Source organism: Dasypus novemcinctus, chromosome 5 (genome assembly GCF_030445035.2).
Source record: "Dasypus novemcinctus isolate mDasNov1 chromosome 5, mDasNov1.1.hap2, whole genome shotgun sequence".
NCBI lineage: Eukaryota > Metazoa > Chordata > Mammalia > Cingulata > Dasypodidae > Dasypus > Dasypus novemcinctus.
Genome location: NC_080677.1, coordinates 82,207,776 through 82,226,957, shown reverse-complemented (window position 1 = coordinate 82,226,957; position 19,182 = coordinate 82,207,776). Strand labels below are relative to the sequence as shown.

The following is a 19,182-nucleotide window of genomic DNA, read 5'->3' as shown; positions in this document are numbered from 1 at the left end:
AGATCTTCCTTTGCTAGACTAATAAGTCTAGTTTATAGTTGCATTCCCCCCGTAAGTGTGTTCATTCCTCACTCCTGAGGATTTTAGGATATTGATGCCTACTCTAAAACACTGGTTTTTCAAAAGGGAACTATACTCAACAGAAAATTTGCAGTATTTTTAAACCTTGTACACGATGTTTTGATACGCTGGTATTTATTCAATATTGAATTATGTAAATGTGTGTTTTTTTTCCCTTAAATAGATTATCTTTCTCATGGGATAGATCTTTCTGGAATAGAAGTAATAGAAAATGACCTACTATTTATTGCAAGAGCTCGACTGGAGGTGGAAAATCAAGCTAAGCGCCTGCTAGAGCAGGGTTTGGAGACTCAGGTAATAAAAATAATACAACTTTTTTCATATGAAAAATATGTCATAATACAGATGAACATTGACTTTGAGTTCAGAAAAGTAATACTATGTCCCCATTTTACCACTGAGTAACTACATCTAAAATTTGAATCAAACCAGGGTATATAGTTAATAGAGTGAAAAACTGTACCAGAAATATATTTAATTCTTCTAAAAATAGTTTCTCTCTAGATTTCTAATTGATAATGAATATAATGTGAAAAATATTTTACTTAATGTGTATATGCAGATAACTAGCTAACTAGTTATTACTTGTTTAGCATGCTTACTTCTCAAGGATGCTTCTACTCATTTAACCCTCTCAATAACTCAGTAAGGTTGGTACTATTGTTACTTTCATTTTGCAGGGAACAGAGAGCTTAAATAATTTGCCTACGATCACACAACCAGTAAATGATACAGTTTGGACCCAAACTTTAGATATTGTAACCCCAGAGTGCCCTTAATCATGGTACCATAGATTTTATTCCGGGGGAAAAAAAACAAGTTTCTTCCTGCTTAATTTTCTGAACTTGAAGAAACCCAAAAGTATTGTTATATTACAATTAACAAATTAGTATTAAACTTCAGTTTTTGTACATTTGTGTTGTAACCATATATTTTCTTTTTTATATGGAACCATAATACAACTGTTAATATTCAGGCTTTGTTCTGTATCTTCTTGTGACTGTTTGAAGTTCTTTTATGAATCCTAAAAAGAAAAAGATTTATGTTCTTGAACTAATCCATTCCAATGGGTGTGAGGCACTTTTTTTAAGATTTATTTATTTCTCTCTCCCCACCCCTTCATTGTTTGCACTTGCTATGTCTGTTTGTCTTCTTTGTTTCTTTAGGAGGCACCGGGAACCAAACCAAGGACCTCTGATGTGGCACGGAGGCACCTAATCACTTAAGCCACCTCAGTTCCCTTGTAGTACCTGCCTACCAATGTTTTTTCCTCTTGTGTCTCTTGTTGCATCATCTCGTCACATAAGCTCATGGCACCTACCTATTGTGCCAACTCACCATCCTGCTCATCCTCTTTGTGAGGCACCAGGGACCACTGCTCCCTAATTTGTTGTGTCTCTCATTATGTTTTTCTTCTTTTGTCTATTGTTGTGTCATTTTGTTGTGTTAGTTTGCTGTGGCTGCCTGTTGCATCAGCTTACTGTCTTCTTTAGGATATACCAGGAACTGAACCACAGGTCTCCCATGTGGTAGGTGGGAGCACAGTCACTTGAGCCACATCTGCTTCCCATTTGAGACCCTTTTGATTGAACTGTGTCAGTGAACCATGACTCAGTTTGTGACTCCTCCCTCTTACTGGAGCTTTATATAAATGGAGACACAGAAAGAGACACACAGAGAAAGGAAGCTGCTATTTTTTAACCTGCCATGTAAGAAAGGACTCAAGGATCACTAGCAGCCAAAGCTTAAGTATGAGTGCCCCAAGGGTTTGGGCCCATGCAGCAACTCAAGACTGAAAAGACAGGTCACAGCTGAACTCAGAAAGAAAGCAGAAGAGCAAGACTGAACGAGGAGGCCTGGAATGAAGCAAGCCCTACAGAGCCCACAGCTGAGCTCTGGGAAACCGTAGATTCTGGAGGGAAGACAGGGCCTTCAACAGACATCAGCTGCCATCTTTGCCATGTGGCAGGACCCCAGGATCAACAGTAGCTGGCTTTGGTGAGAAAGCATCTCTGATGGTGTTCTGATTTGGACATTTCATGACCTTAGAACTGTAAGCTTTTCCCCTAATAAAATTCCCATTATACTTACCCGGCAGGGGAAATACCATGATCACAAAGGTGGTTTTCCCATGGCCACGTTTAACTATTGCATTCTGGATGTGGGAAACTCAACTGCATAATTTGTAGTAGTGGGGAACTACATTCACCCTTTACCTTTATTTAAAAAAAAAAAAAGAATTCCCATTATTAAAGTCAACCCATTTCTGGTACTTTGGATTGGCAGCCATCTTGTACACTGAGATACTTCTAAGCCAGGAATTTTATTTTGGACATTTGTATTGGACAAAAATAATGTTGGTATTAGTTCTTTTAGTAGTCTTTAGATCAGAAAGGTACTTCATTTGACTTCTGATTCTTAATAGTGTAATTTTTAAAATATATAATTGATCATCAGCCACTTTTTAAATAAACTTTTAAAATTCATTACATACATACTGAAAAATAAACATCACTAATGTACCTGTAGAATGAAATATCTGAACACATCTGTGAAATAAAAACATAGGTCAAGAAATAGAATATTAAACCAGTACTCCTGTAGTCTTTGACTGATTTGCAAATTGTGTTTGAATTCCAGTCTCCCTATGAGGATAAAGCTCTTCAATTTGCTCAAAGAAGTAAGGAACTTCTGTACATTGAATAAGCAAAAATATCTTTTTTAGATCCTCAAAAGACGAGGAGAGGCAACAGTATATGTAGGGTGGCACCGTGTGTGAGCGCGGCGACAGCAAGGGTCGGCTCGTCTCCAGGCGCCGGTGCGAGTCGGACCCGGGTGGCGGGAACGGGCGTTAAGGCCCTCCGCTTGGGGTTCGGGCGTACTGCCCGCCCCTCTGCCCAGCTGCACCCGCTTCCCCCTCGGTGGCCTAACCCCGCCTCTCCCCCGAGGGCCACCGCCGCGCCATGACAGCCCCGCCTCGCTGCCGCCGAGAACCCTGGCTACCCCGTCTTCTGCCCGCAACCAGTGATGCACCCCTGCACGAACCTATCAGCCGTCTGCCGCCCCCCGGCCACGCCCCCTGCCCCTCCCCCATCGTCGCCCTATATTAACTGCTGTACTTCCTGAATAAATCAGACTTGCGCACAGATCCTGGTCTCCTCGGTAGTCTTCTTCCTACCGCGTGTCCTCCGCACCTTGCCGGCCCCGGAGCGCCTTCTCAGAAGGCCCCTCCGTGTGTTGCAGCCCTCCGCCTGAGCCCACACCGCCCCTGCAGCGGCCCTCCAGGCTAGCCCACACTGCGACAAGTATAAATCATTGTTTTCTGTTCTGAATTATAGAAGAAAGAGTAGTTGTCTTCCTAAGAAGTGGCTTCTGGGTTCAAGTCTATCCATTTATATAGCTTATACTTTCTTTGGGGTTTTAGACTAGGGATTGACTTCATTTAATATATATTGTCTTCTTCCTCATATAGTTGCTTTCATCTACTAGCACCTTTGTATCTTCCATTTATTCATTCAGGACTTATAGAGCACTGTTTTCTCTCATTCAAAGCCCCATAATTCTGGGTGTTATTCTCCAAGGAGATGATTCTTCACATACCTTCGCTCACGGTTGTTTGACATCTCCTGGACTTATTTGAATCTAATGGCCTTTCCTGCTGTTCTGCTTTAGCATCTTTCTCCCATTATCAATCATGGACATTGTCATTATCACCATTTTGTCTTAAGTCTCCCATGTCTCATTCTTTCACTTTAGATTTCTATCCTTTCTGCCCTCTCACTACTTTTTTCATGTCACTCCCATCCTTTGAATGCATTTAGACCATCAGTCCTTTGACTACTCAGTTTTTTCACTGTCAATCACATGTCCTCTTTCTCTGGCTTGACTTATTTTTCTATGTAATTTTGATCTGTGATCTGGCTCTTCATTATTCTCCTGGTCAGCAATTCTCCAGCTTTAGCATGCATCAGAATCACCCCTGGAGTTTCTGATTCAGCAGGTTTGGGGTGTATCCCCAGAACTAATTTGCATTTCTGACATCCCCAGGTGATGTTGGTGCTGCTGGTCCAGGGTCCACACTGTAAAAATCATTGCTCTTGGTGATAACTTCAAGTTATTTTTACCTTTGCCTTTCTACTAATCCTACACGGTATACTGCCATGTGTGGATTGAACTTTTATGCCAATTCTGCTTCAGTGTTGTTTAAAAACAAAAGCAAACTGCCATAAGAATGGTGTAACTAACATCTGTGGTTCAGAAATGCACCTGGGATTCCATTACTTTTTTCTTTTTTTTTTTTCACTAGGAGGTTCTGGGATCAGATAGGGCCTCCATATGGTAAACAGGAGCTCAAATGCTTGAGCCACAGCTGCTTCCCTCCATTACTTTTTATAAGTCCATTTTCCTCTTCCATTTCACAAATAATTGTTTTAAATCTACTTTGTTCATTGTAAGCCTACAATATAATCACTTCTCTTTTATTTTCATAAGGTGATCTTGTCTCCTTACAAAGAAAATCAAAGCCATGAGACATGAACTTTTTTTTTCAATTTCCCACCACCTTCATTCTCAATGCTGCAACTTCATCAAATCTTCTACCCTTCTCCTTAAGGTTAAGTTCCATGCCTACATTCTACACTCCTACCTTTGATCCTCTGCTTGTATACTTTGCGCTTTTGCTTCCTTTCTCATGTTACCATCAACCTTTCCCTTTGTACTAGCACTTTTATTGAAGCATGCATGCATACTAAAGCTTCTCCCATTTTAAAAGATTAGAAAATCTCTACTTCAATATTAACTGTTTACATACCTATATCTCATTATGTAACTATTTCCTAGTATCTTTCCTTCACAAACTATTTGAAGGAATATGCTGCTTTTTCTGTCTCTCTTTCTTGACTTCTCATGCAATCCTCAGTCCACACTCTTCTGGCTTCTAACCTGCTTCAATAAATACAATTACCAAGGTCACCAGTCACTTCCCAATTTTGTAAAGCACTTGTCCTTTTTTCCTTCTCTCAAATTTTTGACATTAGTGACCCTTTTGGCTTCTTGATGTTCCCTTAGTTTCTCTAATCTGTCTTTACTGCCCCCCTCCCTTAAATTGTGGATTCATCCTTATTCTTAACAATTTTCTTTCTGCTTCCTTAATGTCTGTGTTTTCTAGATCGTTTTTCTTTTTCTTTTTACTCTAAATGATTTTCCTTGGTGATCACGTACTTACCCATTTACTGATAACTTCTGAATCTCAGTGTGTATCCCAGATCTCTTTCCTAAATCCGGATCTGTATATCTGCCTGCCGGGATGATGCTAATATTGGTTAGAATTTGGTTATGGAGAAAAGAATCTGCTTTAGGAAATTTAAGTAGATAGGGATTTATTATAGGATATCATTGAAATTGTTGAAGAAATAGCCTATATAGGTTGAGCTGCCAGAATGTTCTGTACTGTGCAGAGTAAGATCCCTGGTTAGGTACTGCTATTTCCATATCACGCTGCCTTCTGCTTTAGGCATCCTCCACTGCAGCTGATAGCATCAGAGGTTTATTGCCTCTGACATGATCCCTAAAGCAAAATGGATGCCCTCTCTTCTGCCTTCTAACATTTAATAAGGTAGGGACTGTGTATTAGAACTACCATAGAAAATCCAAAAACTCTACAACCAAGCTTGCCAAGGAAAAAGAAGCAAAAGCAGTTCACTTTCTGATTCATGGAGTTCCCATTCTTCTTTCTAAAGCTTACACAGGTACATGTGATTAACAGAACCTAAATCACATCTGGAATCCTAAATGGAACAAGAGTCTGAAAAAGCCTCTCTTGCTACCTCTACAGTAAAAGCACACTAGAAGGAAGGCATAATAGCTATTAAGCATGCTCTTTCATAATATCCACATTATTCCATGTGATCATCCCAATGCCTCTGTAATATAGAAAATTCAAAATTAGAGTTTTATATACTTTCTCCTGTTTTCTCTAGCTGCTGTAATGTCCTCATCATTCAAGTGGGAAACCGGATGTCAGCTAGTTTAGGGATTAGCAGACTGTTTGTATACATATTTTAGGCTCTGTGTCTCAGCTACAAGTAGTTAAATCTGTTATAATATGAAAGTCGCCATTGATAATATGCAAATGGACAAGCAGGACTGTGTTCTATTAAATCTTTATTTACAAAAAAAGGCAATGAACTATAATTCAAGAACAGGAAAAAAAAGCAGCCCAGTAAATAATGGGCAAAGGACTTGAATAGACATTTCTCTGGAGAACATACAACAATGACCAATAAACATAAGAAAAGATGCTCAGCATTTTTAGTCACTAGTAAAATGCAAATCAAGACCACAATAACAGGAGTTCCAGGAAGATAGCCTCAGAGTAGGTAGGCAGGGTTCAACTCTCTCATAAAAACAGTGGAGAAAGGGCCAAAAGCTGTCTTAGAGATCTGCTCTGAGGGCCAGCAGACCAGAACAGTGCTACACAGTTCTCAGGAGGGTGAGGGACAGAGAGATGAAGAACCTGAAACAACAAACGTGAGTTACCAGACACCCCTCTCCTACTCCCAAGATATTAAGCCGGGGTAAACCCTCTGGCTCACTGCAGCTGAAAGGGGAACAGATGACTTCCACCCTGTCACCTGTTAAAAGGGAAAAGGGAAGGGGTGTCAAAGGGCTTCTCTTCAATGAATTGGGCTAGCAGAGCTAGCTTGAACCTAGGCGCTGGCCAGACCAAAACACACGGAAGTAGAGATAGAAAGAACCACCACCATGGAAAGGTATGCCAAGGAGCACCATCTGCTGGCCTGTGTGGAAATTGCATGGAAAAAATTGCCCTGTAGGTCTTTCTTAACCCTAACTTCTGAGAGAAAAATCTGTGCCCCATTAGCGAATCCCTAGCCTGATTTTTTTTTTATTAATTTATTAAAGTATATCACCCACACACAAACATACATAAACAATAAGTATATAGTAATAGTTAACTTATAAAACAAACATATGTAACATCATACAGGATTCTCATAACTCACCGTACCACCAACACCTTACATTGTTAAACCTCGTCAATGATTAAAGAGCATTGCCAAAGCATTATTACTAACTGAAGTATTTTTCCCCAACCTCCCCCATTATTATCTTTATGTCATTTATATATGAACATACATAAACAATTAAGTGTATAGTAAAAGTTGTGAACTTACAAAGCAAACATACATAACATTATACAGGGGTTCCCTACATCAACCCTCCACCAACACCTTGCATTGTTGTGAGATGTTTGTTACAAATTATGAAATAATATTGTCAAAATTTTACTACTAATTATAGTCCTTTTCTTACATTTGGTGTGTTTTTCCCCCAACACACCTTATTATTATTTTTAAAATATATTTTTGTGACAGAATTTGTTAACTTATAAAACAATCATGCCATTAACAGAATTCCCAAGCAACACCCCTCTATCAACACACCACACTGTGGTGGAACATTTGTTACAGATTGATAATATCATCTGATTGTTACCATGTCCATAGTATACATTTGGTTCACACCTAGCCTGATTTTGATAAGTTTACTTGGGCAACTTTAAATACCCCAAATAAGTTGACCTAAATATCAAAGAAGAGCTGTGGGAAAAAAACAAAAGAAATGAACAGGCAGGAGAGAGAAATTGGCCATCAGAGTAGTTTCACCAACATGTTCAGATACCTAGATATCAGCAAAAAAATTACAAGCCATACTAGGAACCAGGAAGAGGTGGCCCAGAAAATGAAACAAACCAGATATTCTGAAGAGATACAGGATTTAAGACAACTAATCAGTGATAACTACACAAATCTCCTGTATCAATTCAAAGAATTGAAAATAAATATGACTAAAGAGATAAAGGATATTAAGAAGACAGTGGGTGAGCATAAAGAACAATCTGAAAGCCTGCAAAGAAAAGTAACAGAACTTATGGAAGTGAAAGATGCAATGGACAAGATTAAAAATACATTAGAGGGGAGCAGATGTGGCTCAAGCAGTTTAATACTTGGGAGGTTGTAGGTTTGGGTCCCAGTGCCTCCAAAAGAAAGCAAACAAACAATGAGCAGACAATGAGCAAAAAACAGTGAACAGACAAAAAGCAAAAACAAAAGAGCAGCGGGTAGATGTGGCTCCAGCAGTTGAGCACCTGCCTCCCATATGGTAGGTTCTGGGTTCAGTTTCTGGTGCCTCCTAAAGAGAAAACAAAAGGACAAGAAGCAAAAACAACAAGCAAACAAATGAGGGAGACAACTCGGGGGTGGGGGGAAACATTAGAGGGGAGCGGATATGGTTCAAACAGTTGAGCACCCCCTTCCCACATGGGAGGTCCCAGATTCAGTTCCTGGTGCCTCCTAAAAACAATAAAAAATAAACAATAAGCAACAAAATGAAAACCAACTTAGGGGAGCCAATGTGGCTCAGTGGTTGAATGCCTGCTTCCTACATCCAAGGTCCTGAGTTCAATCCCCAGCCCTGGTATTGCCCCCACCAAATACATTAGAGGCATATAAGAGCAGATTTTAATTTCTCAAAGTCAGAATTAGTGATTTCAAAGACAGAACATCAGAACTGGAAAAGTCAGGAGAACAGGTCTTGAACATATTTTCCTACATTTTCTTCTACTACCTTTATGGTTCTTTTATATTTAGGACTTTGATCCATTTTGAGTTAATTTTTGTGTAAGGTGTGAAATAGGGGTCCTCTTTCTTTCTTCAAGCTGTTTTGATAATGGAGTATGGAAAATGTGTGCCAAATGTACACTACAGACCATGTTCGGTGGTAATGGTCTGATGTTATTATCCTATAATCTATAGCAGATGTTCCCCCATGGTGTACTGTGTTAGTGAAGGGGACTAACACACCATACCATGGGAATTCTATACATGTGCATGATGGTTTTGTATGTTCACAACTTCTATAATAAAAATATATTTAAAAATAATAGTGTCGGTTGGGGGAAAATACACCAAATGTAAGATATTCACTATAGTTTGTAGTAATATTTTAACAATGTTCTTTCATAATTTGTAACAAATGTTTCACAGCAATATTAGGTATTGGTGGTGGAGTGATATATAGGACTCCTGTATGATGTTATGCATGCTTGTTTTTTAAGTTCAAACTTTCATATTCTCTTATTGTTTATGTATTTTCATATTTGAATGATACACTTCAATAAAGTTTTAAACAAAGACAGGAGAACAGAAAGAGAAGAGAATGGATAAAATGCAACAGGGTCTCAGAAGATTGAATGACGATGCAAAATGCACAAACATACCCATTATCGGTGTCCCAGAAGGAGAAGAGAATGAAAAATGGGCAGAAAGAATATTTGAGGAAATAATGACCAAAACCTTCCCAACCCTTATGAAAGACATAAATATCAATATCCAAGAAGGACAATGCACCTCAAACAGATTAAATCTAAATAGACCTACCCCAAGACACCTACTATTCAGATTGACAAATATCAGAGATAAAGAGGATTCTTAGGAGCAGATGTGGCTTAAGCAGTTGAGCACCTACTTGCCACATATGAGGTCCTGGGTTTGGTTCCTGGTGCCTCCTAAAAAATAATAATAATAATAAGCAAAGAAATGAAAAACCAACTTAAGGGAACTGATGTGGCTCAATAAATGAGCCCCAGCTGACCACATATGAGGTCTCGGGTTCAATTCATGGTTTGGTACCCACACCCCCAAAGAAAAAGATTATGAAAGCACAAGAAAAGGAAAACATCATATGCAGGGGTCCCTTGGTAACATTAAGTGTTGACCTCTGATCAGAAACCGTGGAAGCAAAAGGGAAGTGGTATGATGTATTTAAGGTACTGAAGAGAAAAACTGGCAGCCATCAATTCTGTATCCAGCAAAACTGTCCTTCAAAAATGAGAGTGAGTACAAGGTCTTCACAAACAAACAAAAACTGATAGGATATGTTACCAAAAGACCAGCATTACAAGAGATACTAAAGGGAGTGCTATAGATTGAAAGGAACTAACAAGTATGAAACACGTGCGGAAGAATGTAGAAATGAAGATTATTAAGAAGGGTAAATTAGGGAAGCAGACTTGGCTCAATGGTTAGAGTGTCCGTCTACCACATGGGAGGTCCATGGTTCAAACCCAGGGCCTCCTTGACCCACATGGAGCTGGCCCACACGCAGTGCTGATGCACACAAGGAGTGCCCTGCCATACGGGTGTCCCCCATGTAGGGGAACCCCATGCACAAGGAGTGCGCCCCCTAAGGAGAACTGCCCAGCGTGAAAGAAAGTTCAGCCTGCCCAGGAATGGCCCTGCACACACGGAGAGCTAGCACAGCAAGATGATGCAACAAAAAGAGACACAGATTCCCAGTGCCGCTGACAAGAATAGAAGTGTACACAGAAGAACACACAGTGAATGGACACAGAGAACAGACAAATGGGGTGGGGAGGGGAGAGAAAGAAATAAAAATACCTAAAAAAAAAAAAAAAGGAGTAAATTAAAGGGTTCTTAAAACAGACAATAGTAAGATATGACAAAAGAAAGCCAAAGGACAAAATGGACAAAGTAAGGAATACCTGTACAGTAATAACATCAAACATTAATGGCTTATTCTCCCCAATCAAAAGACATAAACTGATAGAATGGATTAAGAAAATATGAACCATCAATATACTATCTACAAGAGATTCACCTCAGACATAAGGATACAACCAGGTTAAAAGTGCAAGGTTGAAAAAAGATATTCCATGCAAATAGTAACCAAAAACAGCTGGAATACTGATACTAATATTGGACAAAATAGATTTTAAATGCAAAATCTTCACACACTCTTACAAGGTATGAAGAGGTTATTATATATTAATTAAAAGGGCAATTCACCAAGAAAAAATAACTATACTTAGTATCTTTTCACCTAATCTAAGCACCCCAAGATACATGAGGCACATACTGGCAAACCTGAAGGGAGAAATAAATGTCTCTACAATAATAGTTGGAGACTTCAGTGCACCATTCTCAGTATTGGGTAGAACATTTGGCAGAGGATAAATAAACAGCTTGAATAATATGATAAATGAACTATACCTAACAACATCTATAGAAAATTACACCCCAAAACAGCAGGATATATTTTCTTTTCAAGTGCTCATGGATACTTCTCATGGACCATATGTTGGGTCACAAGACAAGACTCAATAAATTTTAAAAGTTTGAAATTATACAAAACACTTTCTCTGAGCATAGCCTAATAAAGCTGTAAATCAAAAATGATCTGGAAAAGGAAAAATTCATAAATACATGGAGGTTAAACAACACACTCTTAAACAACCAGTGGGTCAAAGAAGAAATTGCAAAAGAATTCAAGAAATACCTTGAGACAAATGAAAATGAGAACACAACCTATCAAAACCTACAGGATACTACAAAGGCAGTGCTAAGAGGTAAATAGATAGATCTCAGCACTTATATTAAAAAAGAAAGCTGGAATTGAAGATCAAACTGCACACCTGGAGGAACTAGAAAAAGAACAGCAAACTAATCCCAAACCAAGCTGATGGAAGGAAATAGTAGATCAGAGCAGAAATAAATGATATGGAGAGCAGCAAAACAACAGAGAGTATCAACAATACCAAAAGTTGGTTCTTAGAGAAGATCAGCAAAATTGACAAACCCTTAGCTAGACTGACAAAAAAACAGTGAAGACACAATGAAATTAGAAATGAGAAAGGGATCATTATCACTGACCCCACAGAAATAATAGAGATTATAAAAGGATACTGTGAACAAGTGTATGCCAAAAAACTGGACAATGCAGACGAGATGGACAGATTCCTAGAAATACATGAACTGACTACACTGACCCTAGAAGAAGAAATAGAAAATCTCAACAAACCAATCCCAAGTAAAGGGATTGAAATAGTCATCAGAAACTTCCCAATGATGAAAAGCCCAGTACCAGTTGTCTTCACAGGTGAATTCTACCAATCATTCAAAGACCTCTGGCTCTCCAAAAAAATTGAATAGGAAAGAACACTACCAAATTCATTCTATGAAGCCAACATCACCCTCATACCAAAACCAGGTAAAGATACTACATAAAAAGAAAGTTACATACCAGCGTCTGTTACAAATATAGATGCAAAAATCCTCAACAAAATACTTGCAAACAAAATCCAAAAGCACACTAAAATAATTATACACCAAGATCAAGTAAGTGGGTTTTATCCCAGGTATTTAAGAGTGGTTCAACACAAGAAAATCAATTAATGTAATAAACCACATTGATAAATTGAAGAACAAATCACATTATCCTCTTGATTGATGCAGGAAAGGCATTTGACAAAATACTTTCTTGATAAAAACACTCCACAAAAGGATTAGAAGGAAGCTTTCTCAATATGGTCAAATGCATATATGAAAAATCTATAGGGAGTAGATGTGGCTCGTGCAGTTGAGCACCTGCTTCCCACATGGGAGGTCCCAGGTTCAGTCCCCAGTGCCTCCTAAAAACAGAAGAAAACAAACAACAAGCAAACAAACAAAAACCAACTCAGGGCAGCCAATGTGACTTAGCAGTTGAGTGCTGGCTTCCCATAAATGAGGTCGCAGGTCCCCAGCCCCAGAACCTCAAAAAACACAAAAAACTATAGCTAGGGAGTCGAATGTGGCTCTAGCAGTTGTACCAGCCTCCCACATGGGAGGGCCCCAGTTCAGTTCCCAGTGCCTCCTAAAAGAAAAAAACAATGAGCAGACAAGGAGTCAAAAAAACCCCAAAACACTGAGTAGATAGTGAGCACAAACAATGACCAAAACAGCAAAAAAAAAAAAAAAGAGGAAACAAAACAAAAACAAGCAGAAAAGGGAGCTTTCTTAGGGGGCAGGAACTACAACACCAAAAAAAAAAAAAAAAAACCCTCTAGCATTGTACGCAACAGTAAAAACCTGAAAACTTTCCTGCTGAGATCAAGAACAAGAGAAGGATGCTCACTGTCACCACTGTTATCCAATATTGTGCTAGAAGTTCTAGTGAAAACAATTAGACTAGATAAAGAAATAAAAGCTACCCAAATAGGAAAGGAAGAAATTAACTTTTAGTATTCACTAATGATATGGTCCTATATCTAGAAAATCCTGAAAAATCTGCAACAAATGTACTAGAACTAATAGACAAGATCAGCAAAGTGACAGGATACAAGATTAATATGCAAAAAATCAATAGTTTCTATACATTAATGATGTGCAATCTGAGAAGGAAATCAGAAAAACAATCCATTTATAATATCAACTAAACGAATCAGATATTTAGGAATAAACTTAGCCAAGGTCATCAAGGACTTATATTCAGAAGACTGCAAAATATTGCTAAAAGAAACTGAAGAAGACTTAAATAAATGGAAGGATATTCCAGTAGAGTTGGAGGGTTCTCAGTTCCTGTGTATAGAGAGATTTAGAGATGATGAGGTGTTTTTTGTTTTTTGTTTTAATTATTATTATTATGGGAATAATGAAAATGCTTGAAAAATGATTGAAGTGATGAATGCATACTATGTGATTATACTGAATACCATTGATTATACACTTAGGATGGATTTATTCTTTATAAATATTAATATGAATCAATAAAACCTCACCTGGGTTACTTCTAATCTCCCCCTGAATATTCACATAGCTTCCAGAATAATCTTAATATAAGGGATAGCTACTCATGTTCCTTTTTCACTTAAAATCCTTGAACAACTTTGGTCATTAGAAATCCCAAACTCTAATCCCATTTGTTTCTTGACATTTTTCCACATTTCCAAATGACACTTAGGGCTAACTATCCTTGTTCCTGAACATACCAGGTTTTCTTCAGTCGTTTGTTTTTGCACTTAATATTTTCTTTTAGCAATTTTTTATTGTCTTTTTTTTTAAAGATACATAGTTCACACAAAATGTTACATTAAAAAAAATCAGAGGGAAGTGGACTTGGCCCAGTGGTTAGGGCGTCCGTCTACTACATAGGAGGTCCACGATTCAAACCCCAGGCCTCCCTGACCCGTGTGGAGCTGGCCCATACGCAGTGCTGATGTGCGCAAGGAGTGCCCTGCCATGCAGGGGTGTCCCCACGCAGGGGAGTCCCACACGCAAGGAGTGCACCCCATAAGGAGAGCCGCCCAGCGCGAAAGAAAGTTCAGCCTGCCCAGGAATGGCACCGCCCACAGGGAGAGCTGACACAAGATGATGCAACAAAAAGAAACAGATTCCCGTGCCGCCGACAACAACAGAAGCGGACAAAGAACGTGCAGCAAATAGACACAGAGAGCAGACAACTGGGGTGGGGCAGAGAAGGGGAGATAAATAAATCTTTAAAAAATATATTTATATGAGAGGTTATATGAGAGGCATATTAGAGGTTCCCACATAACCCCACTCCCCACCCCACTCCACTCCTTCCACATCAACATCCTCTTTCATCATTGTGGCACGTTCATTGCATTTGATGGATACATTTTGGAGCACTGCAACACTGTATGGATTACAGTTTACATTGTAGTTTATAGTCTCCCCTAGTCGATTCAGTGGATTATGGCAGGATATACAATGTCCTGCATCTGTCACTGCAATATTACTCAGGACAACTCCAAGTCCCAAAAATGCCCCATATCACACCTCTTCTTCCCTCTCCCTGCCCTCAGCAACTCCTGTGGCCTCCGTCTCCATATCAATGACAAAATTTCTTCCATTGCTAGAGTCACAATAGTTCTACAGTAGAATGTCAGTAAGTCCACTCTAATCCATATTTAATTCCTCCATCTTGTGAACCATAGGATGGGGATGTCCACTCCACCTCTAAATCAAGAGGAGGCTTAGAACCCACATGGCTGATGGATGTGATTCTCCTGCTTGCAGTTGAATTTAATATTAACTATTTCTCAAACACACTTTACTATCTTACTCCTCTAGTTAATTTGTTTTTTATTCATTCTCTAATACCCAGCTTTGTCTTTTCTCCATGAAGCCTTCCCTGATTCTTCAAGATGTGTTAGAACCTCTTTCAAGGTTTTAACAGTACCTTAAAAAAATGGACGTTCTTCATAAATGTTATTCGTTGTTATTTGAGCATTTATTATACTCTGTGGTGATGTTTATTTTTCTGACTGAGTTATTAGATTGAGGTTCATTAAGGGCTAGAATTATTATCATTTATCTCTTATTTTCCATGTTCCCTGAATTGCTCAATGAATATTTACTAAATAAATAATTAAATTAGATAATTGAATAAAAGTACTCCAAGGCAGTCTTAGTGTTTTTTTGTTGAAAATTAATTCACAGTCCTAATCTTCTCAAAGAAACATTCAAGGAATTTCAGTTCAACTGTCAATAGAGATGAATATTGCTATACAAAATTGATATTCGTCCAGCTTGTTTAGTTGCAAGAAAGATAGTGATTTTCATTTCACAAAGTGTAATAGCACGAATCTGTTGAATTCTTGTTCATATTATAACTACATAAGAGATCTAAAACTTCTTGTATATACAGTTTTAAATTTTTTACCTGTGAAGTGTATGTTGATATATATATGTATGTATTCTTTCATTTATGCAATACTTAATATTTTATTGTATTTAATACCATGGGAATCAAACCAGGAAACTCTAGAAAGGAAACAATAGCAAGGTTTATAGCACTAAAATATTATTTTTAGTAGGGATGGATGATTTTAACATGTCACAAAGGAATGGTTACTTTCAAATACTTAATATTTTTCTTGTATTCTCCTATTATTTAAAGTGAGAAGGCCTTTTCTAGGATAGTTGTTCCTTAGTAAACCATATTTTAGATATTTTACTGTTTTGAGGTACCTTTTAACAATTGTCAAATTTGACCTTGCTTCACAGTTTTTAAAAAGTCATACAAACTATAAATGAAGAACTGGCATACTTTTAGTAAATTAATATCCCTTAAATATTGATAGTTTTCTTATGTGTTCAGAGTATATCAAAGTAAATCAAAAGATTTTTAAAGTAGGGGAGCAGGTGTAGCTCAGTGGTTGAGTATCTGTATCACAAATACAAGGACAGGGTTCAATCCCCAGTACTTCCAGAAAAAAAAAAATCAGTAAAGTAGGTGACTCTTGTATAGCCAATAAAATATTTCCAATCAGTGAGATTAAGTTAGACAAATGAAGAAAAAAGTATAAAGGTAGTGTGCTCCTAGGTGAGTAGATGTGGAGTGATCTTCATGGATCTTAGTAAAACAGGAGCCATGGAGTTATAATTTTGTTGTATATGCCAGTATGATTCAAAGAGGGTAGGCCTGTCTTAGTGAGTGGGAAGATGTCTCTTTGTAAGGCGTATGGATCATATCATCATAATTTGCCATTCAGATATCCAGTTCATTTGTTATTTTAGATTCCTTATGTATAAAGTAAGCTTTTTAAAAAAATATTGATTTATATCCCCCCCTTCCCCCCGTTATCTGCTCTCTCTGTCCATTTACTGTATGTTCTTCTGTGTCTGCTTGTATTCTCATTAGGTGGCTCCAGGAACCGATCCTGGGACCTTCCGGAGTGGGATAGAGGCAATCATTCTCTTGCACCACCTCAGCTCCCTGATCTGCTGCATCTCTTATTATCTCTCCTCTTTTTCTCTTTTTGTTGCGTCTTCCTGCTATGCCAGCTCTTCACAAGGACCAACACTCCTGCTCAGGGCAGCACTCCTGAGCGGGGCAGCACTCCTGCATGGGCAGTACTCTGTGCAGGCCAGCACTCTGTGTAGGCCAGCATTCCCCATGGGCCAGCTTGTCACATGGGCCAACTCGCCTTCGCCAGGAGGCCCCAGGCATCAAACCCTGGGCCTCCTATATGGTAGTCGGGAGCCCAGTTGCTTGAGCTACGTCCACTTCCCTGTAAAGTAAACTTTTGAATATAATTTGGCTTCTTTTACATCAATTTCCTAAATAGGGGAAATTACTGATCTGTCAATATTAACATTCTGTTTCAATTTATAATTTTTACTGCATTTCTTACCTATAAATTGGTGTTTGTGTTTATAACATCTTCTGAATTTGGTCATGTCTGTCTGTCTTCCTCAGACCTGTGTTCTCTGAGTTATGTTCATCAAACCAGGTTTCTGGCTTTACAGAGCTGAGAAGATTAAACCCTGTGGATAAGTACACCATGGAAGTAATGCTTATTGGGAAGGAGTGTGTCTTAGTGGAAAGAACCTGTGTTTTAGAGCTAGACTGCTCTTCTTGGAGAGCAACAGGACAGAGGTGATACACAGCTGTGTCAGCAGACAGTGTAGGAATTAAGAATGAAGCTAACTTTTATTGACTAGCTCTTCTTTCCTGGGCTTTGTGATAATCATTTTATATTTGTTATCTTAATTGATCTAACAGAACTGTGAAGAAGATATACTATTTCACTTTTTATAGTTAAAGAAATAAAGACCTGAAGAGATTAGGAAGTTAACTGAAGATCACATAGCTAGCAAGGTAAGGGTGTAGTCTTGAGGTTCTGCATTCCCCTTTCTTTAATAAGATGAAGCAGTTTATTCTCGTTTAAAAAATTATGTTTATGGTGCTGGGGTTGGTGTATGCTCAGAAGACTTGAATCTCTGGACTGTCTGATATGCCAGCTGGGCCCTGAGCGTCAGCAGAGTTGTCACACCTACTCTCTGGTTCACTGAACTTGCCTAGGTCAGCTGATGGGGTGGGGGAGTGAGAATGGTCAACCACCACACCAGAGAATCGAGAGTGTCTACAACTGCAAACAGGAGAGTCGCATCCATCAGCCATGCAGACTCTAAGCCCCCTCTCAATTTTGAGGTGGAGTGGACATCACCATCCCAGGGTCCACAGGATGGTGGGTTATAATATGGATTGGAGTGGTCTTGCTGATATTCTACTGTAGAACTGTTGTGACTCTAGCAATGGAAGAAATTGTATCATTGATGTGGAGATGGTGGCCACAGGAGTTGCTGAGGGCAGGGAGAGGGAGGAAGAGGTGTGATATGGGGCATTTTTGGGACTTGGAGTTGTCCTGAATGATATTGCAGTGACAGATGCAGGACATTGTATATCCTGCCAAAACCCACTGGATAGACTGAGAGAAAGTAAGCTACAATGTAAACTGTGGTTCATGCAGTGTGGTAGTGCTCCAGGGTGTATTCACCAAATGCAATGAATGTGCCTTACTAATGAAAGGGGATGTTGATGTGGAAGGGGGGGTGGTGGGTAGTGGGGTATATGGGAACCTCATGTTTTTTAAACTAACGTTTTGTGTGATCTGTTTATTTTTTTAAAAAGAAAAGAAAGAAGAAAATTACATTTAAAATTATTTGACAGTTTATGAAGCAATTTGCATTGAAAAAGGAACTTTTATAGCAGAAATGTCTTTAGACATTTAGAAATGTGACGATTAAGCTAAACTTGTCCCTCAGTATTCCTCACAATACTTACATTCCTCTGGCCAACTTTTTTCCCATTCCCTGAAATTACTGTTTTAGAATCTTTCCACTTGCCATCAGCCTTCCACTCTTGTCCTGCATCCCATTTTACTCTATGCTGATACCCTGCTTTTCTGTTTCTCAGAGAGGCTGTCATCTCCTGTGTCCTTTTTTATTGATAATCCTCTTTTGTTGAGTACTGTAGTTAATATCTATCATTGTCAGTATCACTTAATTGTACACCTTAAAATCGCACACAGGTCTTTAGTGGAATCTTAGCCAATTGTAAAATCAACAGTGGTTAAGAATACCAGAAATTCTCCCATCTTCATTGTCTTCAACAATTTTATGTTTTGCTTATTGGTTAATAAGTGAATGAGGTCATTTTTTGAAATCAAATCTTAGATAAATTGGATTCAATTTTATCACCTGATTGAATTTACTTTAAAGAAAGAAATGGACATCATTTACACTACTCCATTGTATCCAGATCTTATTTGGAATAAAAAGCCATTAATGGAAATATTCATTTAACTGCAACTTTTGTTGGTATGTTGTCACTTCATTTGCATGACCCTTCGTTATCTCAAATAGCTGTTTATTAAAAGAAAGTTAGTGCAGTTTCTTTTTTTTAGCATTATTTTTGCAAACAAAAAAAAATTTT

The 19,182-nt window shown here is 38.5% G+C and overlaps 1 protein-coding gene and 1 pseudogene across 1 annotated transcript in view; both read left to right on the top strand.

Annotated features, from left to right (window-relative positions):
- COG5 (component of oligomeric golgi complex 5) overlaps nucleotides 1-19,182 on the top strand; it is a 488,722-nt gene that overhangs the window by 277,962 nt on the left and 191,578 nt on the right. The window contains exon 7 of the mRNA XM_058296542.1: nucleotides 245-375. Coding sequence (XP_058152525.1) covers nucleotides 245-375 — 131 coding nt within the window. The remainder of the gene's footprint in view (nucleotides 1-244; nucleotides 376-19,182) is intronic.
- LOC111766799 (U1 spliceosomal RNA) lies at nucleotides 2,165-2,294 on the top strand (annotated as a pseudogene).